We start from the raw sequence: 19,105 nt of genomic DNA, 5'->3' as shown, positions 1-19,105 counted from the left end.
ACACAGCGGGCTAGTTTCTGAGATGAGATTTGAATCCAGACCTTCATCCAGGGCCCTATCTATGACTCTCTGCTGCCTCCCTCAGATCTAACTCTCTTTGACTTATGACTTAACCTGTTGGCCCCAGCTTTTCACCAGAGAATTATCAACAAAACATAAGGCCAAACAAACCAGAATGGAGTCTTTAACTACCCTACTTTAAAGGTTGTGAGGACAAGGCTTAATGCCTTGTCATAACGTCACATACAGATTTGGAGTAGAAGGGAATCATCTAAAGGCAGGCCCCCCATACCTAGAACGGAAGGTCCCCAAGACCCCATCTCCAACTGCTTTATTTTCTGATTCACAAACTTCAGTCCAGAGGGGTTAGATAATCTGTCCAAGTGACATAGGAATATGCTCGTAGAGCCAGAGTTAAAGCAGATTTCTTATTCCAAATCCAGGGCTCTTCAGTAAACGTCCACTGGGATGTCCATATTAGAGAAACAAGTATCCCCAAATAACTTTCATTCATCAATTTATTCAATGGCAAGGAGAAAGGATTGCAAATATAAGGATAGAATAGGGAAAGCTACTTATCGACCATTTACCGGGATCTTCTCATCTGTAGTCTTTCTCAGGGAATTTTTGAGAGCATTGTCAGTCCTTCACTCTCCCAGGTTCCTAGCCAGGGAATCCTCTTCAGATCCTCATTCTTGGTCACTTCAGCTCAGATTACTTCCTAAATTCTGATGCTTCTACCTTCCCAACACATTTTATGAATGTTCTCTTCTTCTACTCACATCCATCAGGATCTTTTCTCTCAATTATTCCAAACACTTCTACTTACATTCTCTGCCTCAAGTCCCTCCCTGTTCTAATCCATCCTCCATTGAGTTGCCAAAGTAAGTTCATAAAATGACTATCTGACAACATCACACTCTACTCCATAAACTCCATCAAAGTCTATGAACTATAAACAAAATATCTCTTGCCTTTGTCCCTTCTTCTCTCTTGCCATTACTACCATTCTAAGCTATTCTTTCACCACTGGTCATTGAATAAAGAAATATTTTTCTGATTAGCTTTCCTTGGATGGATGGATGATTGATAAATTGATAGATATAGAAAATGAGTAGACCTTTTAAGTGTTCACTCCGTGCCTGGCATTGTTCTAAGTACAGAGGACTGAAGTATAAAAAGCAACAACAATCCTTGCCCTCAAGGAGATTACAGTTTAATAAGGGAAGAAAACACATAAATGGGAACAGGAAAAGGGAAAGGCAGGGAGTGCAGGTGATGGCATGATATGGAGCTGCTTAGAAAGAGATATGGAAACTTGGATCTCAGAATGATAAAGCAAACACCTGCCTTTCACCCCTGCACTGTCTATGGGGTGCATAGAGTATTCAGGGAGGACTAGCACCTCTGATGTGAGAGTTTGCCAAGTCACCTTAGGTGTCCACCTGCCTGCCACCCAACTCTCACGTGAGCTTCTAAGAGGCTGTACTAAGTATAGAGGCCACACCCCAGTAAAACTCTGTAGGCAGATAGAGTACACCAGGTTGAGGAAAACTGCCAGGCCTTAAACCTGTTAAGTAAGCATGCCCCAAGCAAGTGAGGACTTCCCTTGACAGAATGGGTAGACAAGAACAATTTATTGCAATGGTTTTAAAGGTGGCTGAAGCAAGATCTGTGGAGCACTTAGAGCTCGGTCAGGCATCCAAGATGCCACCCTAGGTCATTACCTGACCTTTGTCCTGCCACTGGACTTTGGGACTACTGGTGGGCAGCTCTAACTCACTTAAAGCTTATTCGTGCAAAATTTGGGACATCGTTTGTGATGTCTTTGGTTCTCTTTGAAAAGGAAGGACGTGCAACAACTATGGTCCATTCTGCTACTAGACTAGTCTTCCTTAAAGGAGTCTCAGATCATTCTCTTCTAATATATATAAAATAACGTGCACATTACTTGCCTCTCAGGGTTATTGTGGGAAAAGTGTTTGATTAAGCTTACAATGCTTTATAAATGTTTGGTTTTTTGTTGTTGTCGCTACTGGTTAACATCACTTTCACAGCATGGGAGACTCAATTTGTCACAGAATAGAGCTGGGTCAAATATCCAGGGCAACTAAGTGACAGAATGGATAGACTGCCAGACCTGGAATCAAGAAGACTCATCTTCTCAAGTCCAAATTCAATGCCAGACACTTACTAATTGTGAAATTCTGGGCAAGTCACTTAATCCTGTTTGCCTCAGTTTTCTCATCTGTAAAATGAACTGGAGAAGGAAACGGCAAGCCACCTGAGTATCTTTGCCAAGAAAACCCCAAATGGGATCACAAAAAAGTTGGACATAATCGAAACAATTGAACAACAACAAAGTCAAATACCAAACCAGGCAGGTATTAGTTCTGAGAAGTACTCAAGTCACTTATCTTTTCTGAGTCTCAGTTTCCTAGTCTGAAAAATGGGAATAATGATAGCAGCTACCAACCAAAGTTTGCATAAAGAATCAGTGAAATCATGTATGTAAAGGGCTTTACAAGCCTCAGAACAAAATTGTCATGAGAATCATCTGTTGTTATTATTATCAGTTCCAAATTGACCCCATTTCCTATGGAATCAAAAATATTCTCCTCTGCTTGGCATTCAAGACTCTTGGGAATTTACTCTCCTTACCTTTATTCAGTTTAATTTTCTCTTCTATGAGTTCCATCAAACCCAGTATATAGCTGAGTCAGATTAGTGTCTGAGTAAAACTCATTCCCATCATCATGGCTTTATTCATGTACACTTCCCATCTCTGCTTATTTATATTCTACCCATCCTTCAAAACCCAATACAAGTTTCACCTCCCCCATGGTTCCTCTAGTCTTTATTGACCTCTCCTTTCTTTTAATTCCCTTATACATTTAGCATTACACAATGTAAAATTTCACCAAAACTGGTGTTGGCTTCTTCATTAGTGGTTCATGTGCACAACACTTGTTTGGCAACAACCTCATTGGTTGAAGTGGTGCCTCTGCCTGTTTCTTTTGGAAGCTCTGCAGCATCCAGTCCAGGATCAACATGTAACAGTCAATAATTGAACTCTCTGGACCCGAGTCTCCTTCTCTGCAAAACTTCTCACTTTGGAGAAACCTCCATTCTGAGATTCCACTCTCAAAATTCATGACTGACTGCCCAGGCCACAGCTCCAGAAAATGAATCCTTCTAGCCATGCTTCACTTAACTCCCCTTTCAACCTTTCTCATCACCTCCTCATCTGCCTTGTTACTGCCAAGTAGCCTTTATTCCCCAACCACCATTTTCAAGTTTCTTTTTGTGTATTTTCCTCCTCTATTAGAGTTTAAGTACCTTGAGAGAGGAGATTATATTTTTTGTTCATAGTTTTGTAATCCCAGCACTTGGCACAGTGACTAGCGAGTTCTCATTCTCTCTCTCTCTCTCTCTCTCTCTCTCTCTTTACACATACATACTTACATATGTAATTGTCCTGGTATTCAATGACTGCTTGGTGATCAGTCCCACAGATTCAGAGTAGACCTTGCTACCACCTAATTATAATCACTGCAATGAGTCACAAAAGACAATCAGCACAAAAGCCATCTAACATACCATACATAGCCAATTAGATGTATCGAAGTGGTGCAGTGCTGAGAAAATTAGACAAGCAATCAGGCAGACTTGAGTTCAAATCCTGCCTCAGTCATTCATGAACTGAACTCCCCTGATTCAGTCATTTCATGTTTTTTGTTTCAGTTTCCACAGCTATGAGATGAGGTTAATCAGAGCCCCTACCTACCTGGGTTGCTGTGAAGCTCAAATGAGAGAGTATTTAGAACAAAGTCTGGAGCATAGGCATCCCTTAAGAAAAGCTTGCTGCCTTCCTTCTCTCTAATCAATAATGCAGCAGGTCAATTCAGAGAACAACCCTATGGATCTGGTCATGGCCATTCCAGTACTTCCCATGGAGATGGCTACCCCAGTCCATATCCAGACTAAAAAGCTTATGTGGAGGGTGACCCAGCCCATCCTTCTATCCTGTCTTTGGCTGGACTTTTGTGTCAATATTGTCAAGCTTTACCACTTTTTAAAACTTCCTTCTTTTGATGCCATGAAATTGATGGAGGGTGTGATCATAGATGTTCCATCTTGGGCCCAGCTAGTCCACAGTGGCCAAGTCATAATTTGTATATAGCTTATTTGCCTCCAAATCTAGCCTTGCCACAGTTTTTTTTTCAAATATTGGTTTAAGCTTGTGGTTTCATTTGTGTAGGGAAAGGTGGAGAAACTCCCTTTCCTCCTTATAAATCCAAGGTTTATTTACAATCTCCCATCCTGAAGAAATGCCTGAGCACTAAAATGAAATGACTTGCTTAAGGTCACATGCTTGAGGCAATTAGTGATGAATGTGACTCAGTGATGAATCTAGAGCCAGGAAGACCCAAGTTCAAATCCAACTTCAGACACTCAGTAGTCATGTGACCCTGGGCAAATCACTAAATCTCTATTTGCCTACTCCACAGGAAAGGAAGTGGCAAGTCATCCCAGTAACTTTTCCAAGAAAACACTATTTGGGGTCATGCAGAGTCCAATGCAACTGAACTGAACAACAATAAAGTGCCTTAGCCAAGATGTGTTAAAGGTATTACTTAAACCCAGGTCGGAACTACATAATTACTCGTAACTCAAAATGTACCCCATATCATCCTATAAGGGAATGGCGTGAGATCTCCCTGTTGGGTACTCATGATAGGCAGTACGCTCCTTTCTTTATGTTCCTAGTGTTTAGTCAGTACTTGGTAGTTGACTGACTGAAGAGAGTCCTGGTTCTTGGAGAATCTTTGAGAAGAAAAATAACCAAGGCAGGCCAAGAAGGTGTTATGTAAATGTGCTATCCACCATCCCCATCCACCCCTTTGTTATTGGCAAACTTTTGTTCTCACCAAATGTAAAACTTGAGAAAAGATGGAAAGGAAGACAGGGTTACAGAGACAGGGATCTCATGACTGTGTGGCCATGAAATGAAATCGGTCGTGCTTTGATGCTTGTTTCCAGGTGAACACATTTTCCTTCTATGAGACTAAAGGCAAAGAACAACAGCAATGACAACAAAAGGATTTTTTTCATTGCAGATTCTTTGAATAAACAAGGAGTGGTCCCAGAGACAGTGAAGGACTACATGAGGTAGGTAGGTCACGGGATGGATCCGTGTTCCCTCCAAGCTGGTCGGAGTCACATCTTTGAAATCAAAGATGGGTGAGAGAAAGGAATCACGGATGGCAATTATGAAAAAATTGTGTGTGTGTGTGTGTGTGTGTGTATTCTCCATTGGACTTGCCATAGTACTAATGAGCTTTGGTTAGCTTGGAGCAAAAAAAGCAAATTCTTCATCAAGATAAGTAGGTTAATTCAACTCCTCTGGGTAGACTGGAAAATCCATAGAATAGAGATATAGACAAGGCAGACAATAGCCTTTCAAATAACGTAAGGAAATTGTTAAAAACAGTTTTGAATAGACTTGCAGTGGGCAGTGCCCAGAAACCAATTGTTATAATGGTGGTGGGGGGGGATGTCTGGATTTGGTTGGGGTCAGAAGAGTTGAATTCAAATCCTGTTTCTATCATTTACTCCCTGTGTGGGAAATAACTTTTAACTTTCTTTAGTAATAAAATCAGAGGATTGGATTGGGTGGCCACTAAGTGACCCTGAATCTATAAAACTATAGTCCTCTCTTGGTCCTTGGGTGTCTAGATGGCGAAATGGGGAAATGGATGGTCTTAAAATCAGGAAGACCTGTTTTAGATTCTGGCTAGCTGTGTGCCCCAGGGCAGATCATATAATATTCCCAAGCTTCAGACTCCTCGTTTGTAAATTTTGACTAATACTAGCACTCACCTCATAAAGTTTTATGAGAGCTGATCCTATGAAATAAAGCGCCATATGAATCCTAGCAATCGGCATTATCAATCAAATGAGAAGCACTTGGCAGATAAGACCTGCCCACATGAGAAACCGGCAGGAAAACCCTCGGTCCCTGTATACAGGGTGGTAAATACTTTATTTACTGAAATTAGCTTACGCCACCCAAGGATGATGACTAGTATTGATGTCCTTATCGCTGAGGATTGGTTGAAGAAACTGAGTACTTTTATCCCTGAGAAGAGCATGTTCCAGAAGGACAAGATAATTGCCCTCAAGTATTTGAAGGAGAAATTCGATTTGTTCCTTTTGGCCAAAGAGGGAAGAACTAAGCACGATGGGGCAAATAGGGGGAAAGATGGAGATTTAAGTTAAATATCACAGAAATCTTGCTAGGCATGAGAACAAGTCAAAAGTAGAATGAACTGATTAGAGGGCAGTTCCCATCCTTGGAGGTCTTAGTATATTATGTATTAGGTGGAGAATCCTTTCAAGTAGGTATTGAACTAATGGCTGTCAAAGAACCTTCCAGTTATCAAATTCTGTGATTCTGAACTGTCCTAGAACAGACTTAAGTGTGGATGGGGGGTTAGCTCACTTGTGCTGCAAAGGGTAGAGCATTGGCCTGGACATCCGGAGGATCCTAGTTCAAATGTGACTTTAGGTACAAGCTGTGTGACTCTGGACAAGTCACTTCATCCTGACTGCCTAAAAAAAAAAGAGTTAGCTTGGTTGCACAGATGTTAAAATACTCTCCTAGGTGGAGTTACATGGTCAGTTTATGTCAAAGGTATAATTTGAGGGGCAGCTAGGTGGCGTAGTGGATAGAGCACCAGCCCTGGAGTCAGGAGTCTCTGAGTTCAAATCCGGCCTCAGACACTTAATAATGACCTAGCTGTGTGGCCTTGGGCAAGTCACCTTAACCCCATTTGCCTTGCAAAAAAAGCAACTAAAAAATAAGGTGTAATTTGAACCCAACTTTTTGTGACCTGAGTACAGATCGCTTTTACTATTCCATGCTGCCTTCTTAAAAGATAATTGTGGACTAGGTATGATTAGGTGAGAGGTGTGTTTATTGCTATTATTTTTGTAGTTAGCCTTTTGTAGACAGGAACTCTGAGAATCAGAGCATCAAAGCGACTTGCCTAGAGTTAGCTAATTCCTCCTAATAGTGGGATTCAAACCCAGAACTGTCCTTCCTCTAAGACCAGTGCTTTTTCCCATACCACTCAACAGGCTGCCTTCCAAAATATCTAATCTAACCTGGAGCCTTCCCACCTGTGCTGGTAAATGCTACCAACCATTTGAATAATAATAGTTCATTGGAGGATTCCAGAGCAATCCAAATTGCATAGGTGAGAGGCACAGTAGGTATTTCTGCAAACTAAGCCCATGCAGATTCCATGCAAATGTGATGATAAGTAACTGGTCTTCCAGGACCTTTGTTTCTGCACAAATAGCCTTCCACACCTTTACAGTTAGTTATCCAGAGCCATACTGCCAGAGGTGTATTAAACCTGATAGTCTGGAACTGAAAAAATATCTTTCTAAAGGAAGGAGGCACCAGCAACTTGGGTCAATGGCTCTTGCCCTTGGAAACTGAATAGATGACAATGGAATCTTGTTAGGGAGGTGCCAAGCTGCCAGCTGTGAACCGTGCCAACTGAGCAGACTCAGATACGCACTTAAAGAGGGAGTTCCAACTCCTCCTCTGTTCTCTGCTCTGATCTCACCAAACTTGTTTGTTGTATTCAGTGGAGGAGAGAAACTAGAGAGGAAGGAATTTCAAGAGGGTGAGTGGGAAAGGTCAGGGACAGAAGCTGAGAAGCCTTTTGGATCTTACCAATTTCAACTGAGATAAAATGTCTATGAGAAGGTCCAACGAGAGACCTCTGAAGTCTTTGGAACATATCATGCCTCTGTCTCCCCTAAGCTAAAAGAAGTCTTCCTTTCCCCCCTTGACCCCAGGCACCTATTATTTTATCTCTCTTCTCTGTTTCACAATGTAACTCCTAGAAATGTGGAAAAAGATGCTGCCATTTTCTTCCTGTTTTATCTTGGAACAACTAGTTTCTATCCCTATCTTTCTACTAAAACTGTCCTAATTAGAACTGAGCCCTGATTTCTAAATCCAGTGACTTTTTCTTCATCTCTATTCTCTTTGGCTTTTCTGCCACCTTGCCAGGAATCATGCCCTGGACAATGTAGCCCTTTCAGCTTTGTAGACTTTGAACTGAAATAGTTCTGGGAGAGGCTGAATCAAACCCTCTCAGTTTGTAGATGACATCTTCATACTGGGAGAGCCCTTCAAACACTGGCAAATACTTATCTTGCAGTCCCCTTCCTCTTCTTCAGGCCAAGCAACCCCAGTTCCTACACTGAATCATCATTTGTGCTTCTTTTGGAGTCCTTCATCATTCAGTTTTGCCTTCTGTGGACACTCTCTCCCTCTGCGGGGTTCGTTCTTAAAGGTGGCATCCAGAACTGTAGAGTCAGATCAAGGGAGCATCAAAGGAGCAGAGCCACAACTTCTCTTGTCCTAGACACTCGTCCTGTCCTCAGAGAACTGCCAATCATCCTTCAGATCGTTTTCATCGTGCGTTACTGCCCAGATGAACTTTCTTTAGCATATACTAATGGAGTTGATTTTTTTTAATCCAAGTGTAAAATTTTATATTGATCACTGAGAAATTTTATCTCTTTTAATTTGGCCCAACCTTTTTGCTCATGATGACCTTGTTGGCTTCTGATGATGCTAGCTATCCCACCAGGTTTTGTGTCTTATCTTAAAATATGATAATTGCTCCAGGTAGTCTTTTATCCAAGTCAGTCGTATTTTCAGTGTCAAATGGAACAAGGCAAGCATAGCTTCCTGGAGCACTCCATCTTCTTCCTTCCTTCCTTCCTTTTTTTTTTTTTGGTTGCAAGGCAATAGGGTTAAGTGGCTTGCCCAAGACCACACAGCCAGGTCATCATTAAGCATCTGAGACCGGATTTGAACTCAAGTACTCCTGACTCCAGGGTTGGTGCTCTATCTACTACACCCCCTAGCCACCCCTCCATCTTCTTTCCAAGTTGTCATTGAACCTTTCATGCCTCCTCCTACCTCTCTGACTGCTCTTCTCTGTCTGCTCTGCTGGATCCGCCTCGAGATGATACTCTCTAACTGTTGGTGCCCCAAATTCTCCTCTCTCCTCCTGCTGGACTACTTCCCTTGGTGAGTTCATCAGCTTCCATGGATTGAATTCTAGCATCTTTATGCTAATGATTCTTACCTCTACGCTTCTTGTCCCAATCTCTACTAACCATCAGTATTGCATTTCTAGTTGCCTTTTTACCATCTCAAATTGGATATCTCCTGGACATCTTCAACTCAATACATCCAAAACAGAACTCACTACTTTGTTCCATAAGTTGCCCCCCTCTTACTTTTCCTATTATTATAGAGGTCAACCTCATCATTCCTGCCCCAAGTCCTGCAGATTGGCAACCTAGAAGTCCCTCTAGATTCCTCACTCTGACTCATCCCTAAATCCATACTATTACCAAAGTCTACCCATTTAACCTTTGCAGCCTCTCCTGAATGCCCTCCCCCTTTCTCTGCTCTGACCCTTGCCTCAATTGCTGCAGTACCTGCTAGTGGATCTATCTATCTCAAACATCTCCCCACTAATCCAGTCTCAATTCAGGTCATTAGAGTGATTTTCTTAAAATGCAAGTCTGATCATATCCCTTCCTGTTCCATTACCAACATACTCAATAAACCCCAATGGCTTCCAGTTCCACCTGGATCACACAGAAAATGCTATTTCACATTCAAAATCCTTCATAACTTGGCTTCCTCCTGCTGTTCAAGTCTTATTACACCTTATTCTTTGACATATACTTGATCCAGTGACACTTGTCTTTTTAACTGTTCTATCCAGCTCTGATGGCTATCTCCCATATCTAGCACATTCTCCCTTTTCCACTCTGACTTTTGACCTTCTTTGACCACTTAAAATCTCATCTTCTACATAAAGCTTTTCTGAATCTCCCTCTTAATTCTAGTTTCTTCTCTTTCTTAATTATTTACTATTTATCCTCTATTATAGTTTGCTTTGCCTGTATCTATTTGTATATTGTCTTCTTTGTTAGATTGTAAGCTCCTTGATAGAAGGAACTGAATTTATGTTTTCCGTATTTGTTTGCCCTATACTTAGCACCATGCCTGACCTATAGTAGGTGCTTGTCATATATGCTTTTTGAATGAGTGAATGTCATTTGGAAAAGTCTGACAGGTCCCTATGTACATCTTAATCAAAATTCCTTCAGTGTATACTATAGGCATTTTTTTTTTTGTAAGACAGTAAAGTTAAATGATTTGCCTAAGGTCACAGAGTTAGTATCAAGGGTCTGAGGCTGGATTTGAACTCAGGACCTTCTTTCTCCAGGGTCACTGCTCTATCTACTGTGCCATGTATAGGTAATTTTTCAAAGATTTTGTAGAAATGGCAAACTAAATATGTAGCTACTGAAGTTAGTAAAGTTAGCAAAAGCATTTGTGATTTTTCCTTAGTATTCTCCAGGTTTTTAGATATCTTGAGAATCAGCCCCTTAATGTCCTAAAAACTGTATTGCCCACAGCCTATTATCTCTCTGTGTCCAATGACTCTTTCCCTCTGTTTGCTCAGTCAATTTACATCCTCATACAGTATTTTGCAAACTGTGATGTTAGAATTTAACTGTAGTGGCTCCGTTGCCATTGATGAAGAGAATTATCTATTACAGTTCTCCATGTGTTTTGCTTTGCTTTGTTGTCTTCCTTCTAGTTTTATCCTTGCATGCTTTTGGTCTTGAACGGGCTTAATTGAATCTTTCCCAAGCTTACCTAAAACTTATTCCTAGTCCATTCCTCCTCCTACTTCTCAGTACTTTAGTACCAATATTCCCGATAATCTTTTACTGTCTTCATATGTAAGATGTTAGAAATAAGTATATGTTTAGAAACTGGTACTGTTGCCACAAGGTTTGAATATCCACTATGAAGAAACACTGTGACCTGGGAATGCAGGTGTGGAAAGAAAATAGAGATTTATTAAAAGAAGTTACAATACAAAGAAAGTGATGGGAAAGTTAAGTAGAGATTAAGGAAAGGCCATGTGGATTGCTAATTGATCTTGGCAGACCCACTGCCAAGATTCAGCAGAAGTCTGGAAAGGTAAAAAGAGAGTGAACCCCCTCCCCAAATCTCCTTAATTCTCCCTCAGGGTCTTTGGGAGGGTTGATGACCTGGGAGTGACCCAAGTCCCACATTGGAGATTTTGCCTTTTGGGGTCTCTTATGGATAAGATGCAAGCCCTGGCCCAGACCAAAAGAGGATCCAATTCAGATCAGGTCAGACCCTCAGGCCATGGCCTAAATTAGATGTTGAAGGAAGATGGAAGATTCCCTTAACAGTGCAAACAAAAGATTTACAAAATTTGTCTCCAACTGATCTCAACACTCCCTATGCCCGTGGTTCCCTACATCAGTACTGTATATCACTCAGTTAAGAATTTTCCAGCAAATATCATTTTAAAGGATTTTGGGGTTGTTGTGTTGTTGTTATTGCTATTGCTCCCAATTTACATCGATCAATTAAACTTTCTTAAAAACTGATGATATTCTGTGCCCATGTCTGTTCTTTTATCTATTTTCCTTCTTTTTTTTCTGTCAGACTTGTCTAAATAAATCAAGTTTGCTTAATTTTTATGCCATAGACATTCACATTTGCATTATTTCTTCCAACTAGAGATTGATTTTATCTTTGCCCTAATAAGTTGGTGGTATGACTATATTCATATAGTTGATTGCAAAACAATTACTTTGGTAACCAGCTAGTTCCTATCTGCCAAAATGTAATCAATTATACATTAGGTGATATCATAGTGGTATTCTCCATGTCCACCACATGATGCTATCCTTCTTGAAGTAAATATTCATGACCTATGGGTAGGGATTTCTATATCTATAGTTTAGAGTCTTTTACCTCCTTTTACTTCTTAATCCTGAGTCACATATTCCAGATTTTTTCTATCCTCCCTTCTACCTACCTATGTGTGTGTGTATATTGCAATAAATGTTTACTTAATTTGGAGGGTCTTATGGAGCTCTTTATAAAATTTCTCTGCTTCTTTATTCTCGACAACAGATGCTGACTTGTAATATGTAATTATCTTCATGGTGGTCTTTTTATGAATTCTCACCATGGGTGCTACAATATGAGATGAACAAGTATCCCATAGAATCTTGCTTGAACATATGACATAACCCATTCATCCAGTTCCTTTGTTTGTCTCTACGAGGAGACCCTCAGAGCTCTCCTTATGAACTTCAAAGTCCTTTTTATCTTTTGGTTTCACTTAGAGTGAGAATCTCCATGCCAATATGATCTATTCTTATTGGTCACTCCAGTGACCAAAACTCTTCCATTTAGAACACCAATAATTATTGCTTAGCATGCTCTGATCCTTTTTCTCTATCACAGTCACAGCAGAAGGTTAAGGAAATCACACGAAATAGAGGAGAATTTGAATCATAATTTGTTCTCTTGAATTACTTTAGCCTAAGAATGTAGTCAGGCAACCGGGGTTGAATTGCTCCATCATTAGACAGGTTGGTCCTTGGAGAGTAGTCATCATCTGTCAGTCTGACTATACCTAACACCTTTTCAGGCTTGTAGAACCTACAATCCGGTATATTCCACCAAGAGAGCCTTTGCAAATTCAAGGATAATTCCATACCACCGTAAGTCATCTTAATAAAAATTTAAAAAAGAAAAGAAAGAAAAGAAAAAAAGTGAAAAGGAAGAAAGAGAGGAAGGGAGGAAGAGAAGGAGGTGAAAGGAGGGAGAATGGGAGGAAAGAAGGAAGAGAGAGAGGAGAAAGAATCAAAAGAAGGAAGGAGGAAAGAGAAAGAAAAAAGGAAAGAAAGGAAGGAAGGAAAAAGAGAGAGAAGGAAAGAGAGAAAGAAGAGGAAAATTAGGTTAGTCTGGAATAACTTGACATCTTGTTGGTCCTTTATATTCACTAACTCCTTTTCTAGAGATTCATTAACATCCACTTAATAATATGTTCTGGAATTTCCCCAAGACCCCCAGTCAAGCTCATTGACCTTTGGTTTATGGTACCTTTGTTCTTCCCTTTTTCTGAATATTGGAATATTTGCCATGCTCAAAGCCTGGGCCACCTTGACCATTCTTGATGATCTTTCCTTTGGTCTTTGTGAGTGGTTCATCAGCCACAACTTCCAATTCTTTCAGGACCTGAGGACATGATTAGTTTGGGACTGCGAAGTTGAACATATCAAAGGAAGCCAGATGGTTCCCTCTTATCACTCTGGTTTTCTTGTGTTTGAATTCCCTGTGGGCTATTATGTGTTTTTTCCTCTCTATTACAAATACCATTCTGTATGGTAGATAAAGCCAAGTAAGATAAGAATTAAACAGCTCTGCTATCCATCATCTCTCCTCATATATCCAAAGGTGATCCTAGTTCCTTCCCATCCCTCCTGGAGTAATTTCCTCTAGACAATGATTGTTGGTAGAATCTTTCTTATCCTTTCTCTAAACCCTTAGAAATTTGGAATCCTAGCCTTCTTCTACCTTTCTTTTTAAATATAAAGATTCCTTCCTTGACCCTTGTTAGTTTATATCATTTCTACCTCCTTCAGCCAGCCACAAAATTGGACTCAGAATTAAAAGACTTACATCCCCGTTCTGACACTCACTCGCCATGTGGATATGGATGGGGGTCAGCTAGATGTGGGCTAGTAGGTAGAGCACTGGCCTTGGAATCAGGAGGACAAGAATTCGAATCCAGCCTTAGACACTTGCCACTTACTAGTTGTGTGACTTTGGGCAGATCACTTAACCCTGATTTCTTCACATCCAGGACCATCTCCAATCATTCTGATTCATATCTGGCCACTGGACTCCAATGGCTCTGGAGGAGAAAGTGAGGCTGGTGACTTGGCACAGCTGCCACCTCACTCAAATCCAATCCATATGCTTGTCAGGGCATCACCTCCCTGATGTCATGGTCTTCTTCAAGAACTAAGGACAGACATCGTCATTTGATTATGGGCAAATCACTTTACCTATCAATGTGCTAGGTATTTCTCTAAAAGTTTAAATTGGAAAGAAGGTGCTATCATGCACTGGTAGAGGGAGTTTCGTCATCTGGGAGTTCCTTTCCCCTTTTTGAAAGTCCTAGTATGCCTGCACCATATAATCTGGTCTGTTTTAACTTTGTTTGAAAGCTCACTGCCTTTTGCAATTATTTACCCAGGTGGTATAGCTGGAGCGGAATTCACTTTACCCACATGGCTGTCCACTCTCCATGTCCGCTCTGATGCTTTGAGCATCCTCATCTAGGCTGAGAGCTTGTTATCATAGCGTAGGAAAAGAATGAGGCTCCATTGTCACCAGCTGGGTCTCCCTCATCATGAAACCATCTTCTTTGCAGCATTTTCCCCCATTGTTTCGTAGAGAGCTACTCCCTAAAGTTCCCCTAGTGATTTGCCATCTGTCAAAAACAAGATACTCTGTCACCTTCAGAATGAGCATTAGCAGGTGTCTAACACCTACTGGCTAACAGCTACCATCAGGTAAAAAGAGAGACTTTTCTAAGAAAAGTCTCTTTCCCCAGGGGGGAGGTGCATTCTTTTTCTAAGGAGTGGCTATCATTTTGTAGTTAGAAAATAAGCTGAAATGCAAATGTTCTTTCTGGCAAAAAAAAAATCTTAATGACATCTCAGGGGAATGAACCACATCAACACATTTCACTGATGCCTTTGTATTTCTTCTTCCCATTGCTGCAGATCCTTACAACAGTTTTCAGAAACTCCAACATTGTCCAGAGGGACCAGTTTCAACTCCTCCCTTTCTGTTCCGAGTATACCCAAAAGGTTGGTAACTTCTCAGTGCTGGGTAACAGCCAAAGCCAGTCATATTTCTATATGCCTGAGAATCAATATTTTTTCCAAACTAAAAATGCACCAATTTGGGGATATAGAGGTACAAGAAAGACTCTGAAATGTGGATCTCTGAGACTTCTGGTCAGATCCCAGATCTGCTACTCACTAACTGCTCAGCTTGAAAAAAGTCAATTAGCCTCCCTGGACCTTAATTTCCTCATCTGTAGTCCAATGCCCTCTAAGGTCCATTCCAAACTCTACATCTATGGTCTTGAGACATCACCCACTGTGATGATCTTGAAACAGGCAATGCTAAGCCCACCAAGAAATCCCTTCAGGGTAAGATGCAGGACTTTGTAAGTGGGGGCAATCTGAATTTCAAACCCAACTCACAGGGAGTCCTTCTGTTCCCAGTTGCAAGGTCTAGAAATAAAGCTAAAGTTGTGACTAGATGATGAGGAGCTCTTGGTTGTTGAGTTTGTGGAGATGACTGAACTCTTTAAACTGGATAATTTGAAATCTAATATGGCACATAATTTAGGACTCAAATAATTTCATTTGCCCACATACAGTGGTTGAGTTCACTGAATAATTGCCAAATCACCCCTTTTTGGTTTCATTTTAAATAAGTAGAGAGTGTAATATTAGGACTTATAATTCATAAGGATTTATATATTGCCAAAGTTTTTGTAACTTTTTTTTTTATCATTTATTCAGTCATTTTTTCCAGTTGTGTTTGACTCTTCATGATGTCATTTGAGGTTTACTTGCTAGAGACCCTGGAACGGTTTGCGATTTCCTTCTCCCATTCATCAAAAATGGATTAAATGGGGCAGCTAGGTGGCATAGTAGATAAAGCACCAGCCTTGGAGTCAGGAGTACCTGGGTTCAAATCCGGTCTCAGACACTTAAAAATTACCTAGCTGTGTGGCCTTGGGCAAGCCACTTAACCCCAATTGCCTTGCAAAAAAAAAAAACCTAAAAAAATGGATTAAATGACTCTTCTCAGGTCACACTGCTAGTGTAGGAGACCATCTCTGAACTCAGGAGATGGGTCTTCCTAACTCCAGATCTAGTACACTATCCATTCTAGCTTCCCCTAAACCATTTGGAAAATGGGACAAAGCCATATAAAAATTCCAGGGCCAGTCAATCAATAAACATTTTCATTACTTTTTAAAAATTATTTTTGTAGGTCAATGGGATTAAATTACTTACCCAAGGGCACACAGCTACGTAAATATTGTGTCTGAGGCTAGATTTGAACTCAGGTCCTTCTGACTCCAGAACTGGGGTTCTATTCACTGTGCCACCCAACTTTTCCCATTTTTAAATACTGACTTAAAAAAAAAACCAGACAGTATGCTGAATCATAAGTATACAAAGAAAGGCAAAATCAGGCTACCTGCCCTCAGGGAATGCACCTTCTAATGGGGAGAGATGTCAATCAATAAATATTTTTCAAGTGTCCACTATTACCAGTCACTGTGTTAGGTTCTAGGAACATAGAAAGAGGTAAAAGACAGTCCCTGCCCTCAAGAAGCTTGCATTCTAATAGCGGAGATGTCATGTAAGTAACTTTGTATAGAAAAGGTATAATATATTGGATGGTAATTTCAGAGTGGAGGCATTAGACAGAAGGTGGGAAGAATGGTAAATGTCTATTAAAGAAGGTGGAATCTGGGTGGAAGAAAGCGAGGGAGGCGGCTAGGTGGCATAGTGGATAAAGCACCGGCCTTGGAGTCAGGAGTAGCTGGGTTCAAATCCGGTCTCAGACACTTAATAATTACCTAGCTGTGTGGCCTTGGGCAAGCCACTTAACCCTATTTGCCTTGCAAAAAAAAAAAAACCTAAAAAAAAAAGAAAGTGAGGGAGGCTGAGTCTATAAAAGAAGGATGACATTTCTGGCATGGAAGACCTCACAGCAACCTCAGAGACACTACTGAAGAGGCTCCCTTGTTTTAAGCCTCCATATTTTTCAATAAAGTCACTTTTTAAAAAAAATGAATCAAAAAAGGAACAAAATTGAAGTGAAGGAATTCCTCATTTATAGGACTCTGGAAATAAACTAAGTGACTTTTCCAGATACTGGAAGCATATTTCACCATTTTTCAAACATTTATTCCCCTATTTCTTTTTAAAAATTATTTATTTAAGGCAATGGGATTAAGTGACTTGTCCAAGGTCACACAGCTAGGCAATTTTTAAACGTCTGAGACTGGATTTGAACTCAGGCCTTCCTGACTCCAGGACTGGTGCTTTGTTGACTGTGCCACCTAGCTGCCCTGGCTCTCTTTACATCTTAAAGAGAGTAGATTTCCTTTATGGCCCTTAGATGATACATTAATCCTGCCCATGACTAATCAGAGTAGAAAGAGTGATGGGTTTGGAATCAGTTTGCAGGTGACTCTATTATGGATACCTGTGTGACCTTAGTCAAATCATTAACCTCCTCTGTGCCTCAGTTTCCCTGTCTTGAGAAATGAGGGATATGGAGTGGTCCCTTCTCATAGTCCCTTCTAGCTTTAAATCTATCTCTCTATGACTTAGGAAAGCAGTTAGATGATATAATGGATAGAGTGGTGGATTGGAAGTCAGGAAGACTCGTCTTCCTAAGTTCAAATCTGACCTCAGACACTTATTAGCTATGTGACCCCCAGAGTGAGTCTCTTTGCCCCATTTGCCTCAGTTTCCTCATGTTTAAGATGAACTGGAGAGGGAAATGCCAAACTATTGCAGTACCTGTGCCAAGAAAACTCCAAATGTTCAAGCAGAGTCCAACATGATTGAGAAACAATCAAATAAGAACTCTGAGTCAGAAGCTGATCTTGGAAAGTCATCATGGTGCCAACTGAGTCACCTCTCCATTCTGAAATCTCTAGTATCATATTTCCCCTTCAAAATCAGCAAGGCTGATCCTCAGATGACAGATCTGTGGTCTCTCCTCATACCCACCTCAGAAGTATTTCCACAGTAGTAGTGATGGTCAGAGCTTGGACTCAAGGGATAGAAATCATCAAGATCTTAGGATGGTCTCCATGTTCTGGCTGGGGGATGAGATGAGACCCTCAGTAGAGACTTACATGATTATTAGAAGATCCTGTGATGGCATCGTTCTAGGGAGCTCTTGGAAAGTCAGAAGTCTATTTGCTGACCCAGATTTCAATCTCTCTCTATCACTTTATAGAAAACTCCCAGGGAATTGCTTTAGGCACAGAAAGAAAGAGAGGCTTGTATAGTTAGGAAGTGTCCAAGGTGGGATTTGAACCTGGGTATTCTTCACTCCAAGGCCAACATTCTCTCCCTGGGACTTTAGTGGAAGCATATTACACAATTTGAATGGCTCATTTTTAATGAATGCCACTTACTATAGTGTTATTGTTCAAGGGGTTTTTGGAGAGTGTGGATCAAATGCCAAATAGTTCTGAACAACTGTGTTTGTCGTTTATTAGTAGCTTTTCTACATTCTTTATTTCTGGTAGCCATTATTTGTTTCTGCTGCTTTTCTTCTAGTACTCTTCCCATCTCATAGCCCTGGTCTTTTAGTGTCCCTCATTGACTGGAGACTCAGGCAGCTAAGTTTGTTAGAACTGTGCTTAAAACAAGAATAAATAGTTGAGTGAGGGCTTGAGAAACTGTCAATAGTAAGGCTTAGGGGCTTTTTTAAAGGCTCCCTGACCTCTGCGTTCAAGTGGAGCTCCCCTACAGACCATCAGAGAGTCAACCCTTCTAAATGTCACCTCTGGGAAACTGGGATGTGATCATTTAATGATGACCACCCTTCTACCCATTGCAGCATTTCAGAATGGCTGGAATTCTGGCAAAAGGATCCAGTGGAAATTCTCCTTGATCTGGGATTTGGGGCAGAGGAGCCAGACATCTCCACTAAAATTCCAGCCCGCTTCCTCAGGGGCAGCTCTGCGGCAAAAGGTATCAACATCCGGGTGTTCCTGGAAGCTCACAAGCATCGGATGGATCTTGAGACCCCCAACTTGTATGGTGAGTCATAGCCTGGGAGTTCCTGCCTCTATTTTCTAAAATGGACTAAGGCATATAAGCCAACTTCAGACATGATTATGTTCCTAGGCCATCTAGTTAGGAGGCAGCTGGGTGGCTCCATGGATAGAGCAGTCGGGAAGAGGAGTTAGGAAGACCTGAGTTCAAATCCAACCTCAGACACTATGTGACCCCAGACAAGTCACTCAACACTGTTTGCCTCAGTTTCCTCAAGTGTAAAAATGAGCTTGAGAAGGGAAAGGCA

The 19,105-nt window shown here is 40.9% G+C and overlaps 1 protein-coding gene across 2 annotated transcripts in view; it reads left to right on the top strand.

Annotated features, from left to right (window-relative positions):
- Positions 1–19,105, top strand: part of ITPRID1 (ITPR interacting domain containing 1) — a 152,596-nt gene that overhangs the window by 59,919 nt on the left and 73,572 nt on the right. For both annotated transcript variants that reach the window (XM_074199015.1, XM_074199016.1), the window contains 3 exons: positions 5,121–5,172; positions 14,749–14,835; positions 18,641–18,843. In XM_074199015.1, the coding sequence (XP_074055116.1) occupies positions 5,121–5,172; positions 14,749–14,835; positions 18,641–18,843 (342 nt within the window). The remainder of the gene's footprint in view (positions 1–5,120; positions 5,173–14,748; positions 14,836–18,640; positions 18,844–19,105) is intronic.

Source organism: Macrotis lagotis, chromosome 8, assembly GCF_037893015.1.
Source record: "Macrotis lagotis isolate mMagLag1 chromosome 8, bilby.v1.9.chrom.fasta, whole genome shotgun sequence".
NCBI lineage: Eukaryota > Metazoa > Chordata > Mammalia > Peramelemorphia > Peramelidae > Macrotis > Macrotis lagotis.
The sequence above is the reverse complement of the archived record's forward strand: the minus strand, read 5'-3'. Positions and strand labels throughout refer to the sequence as shown.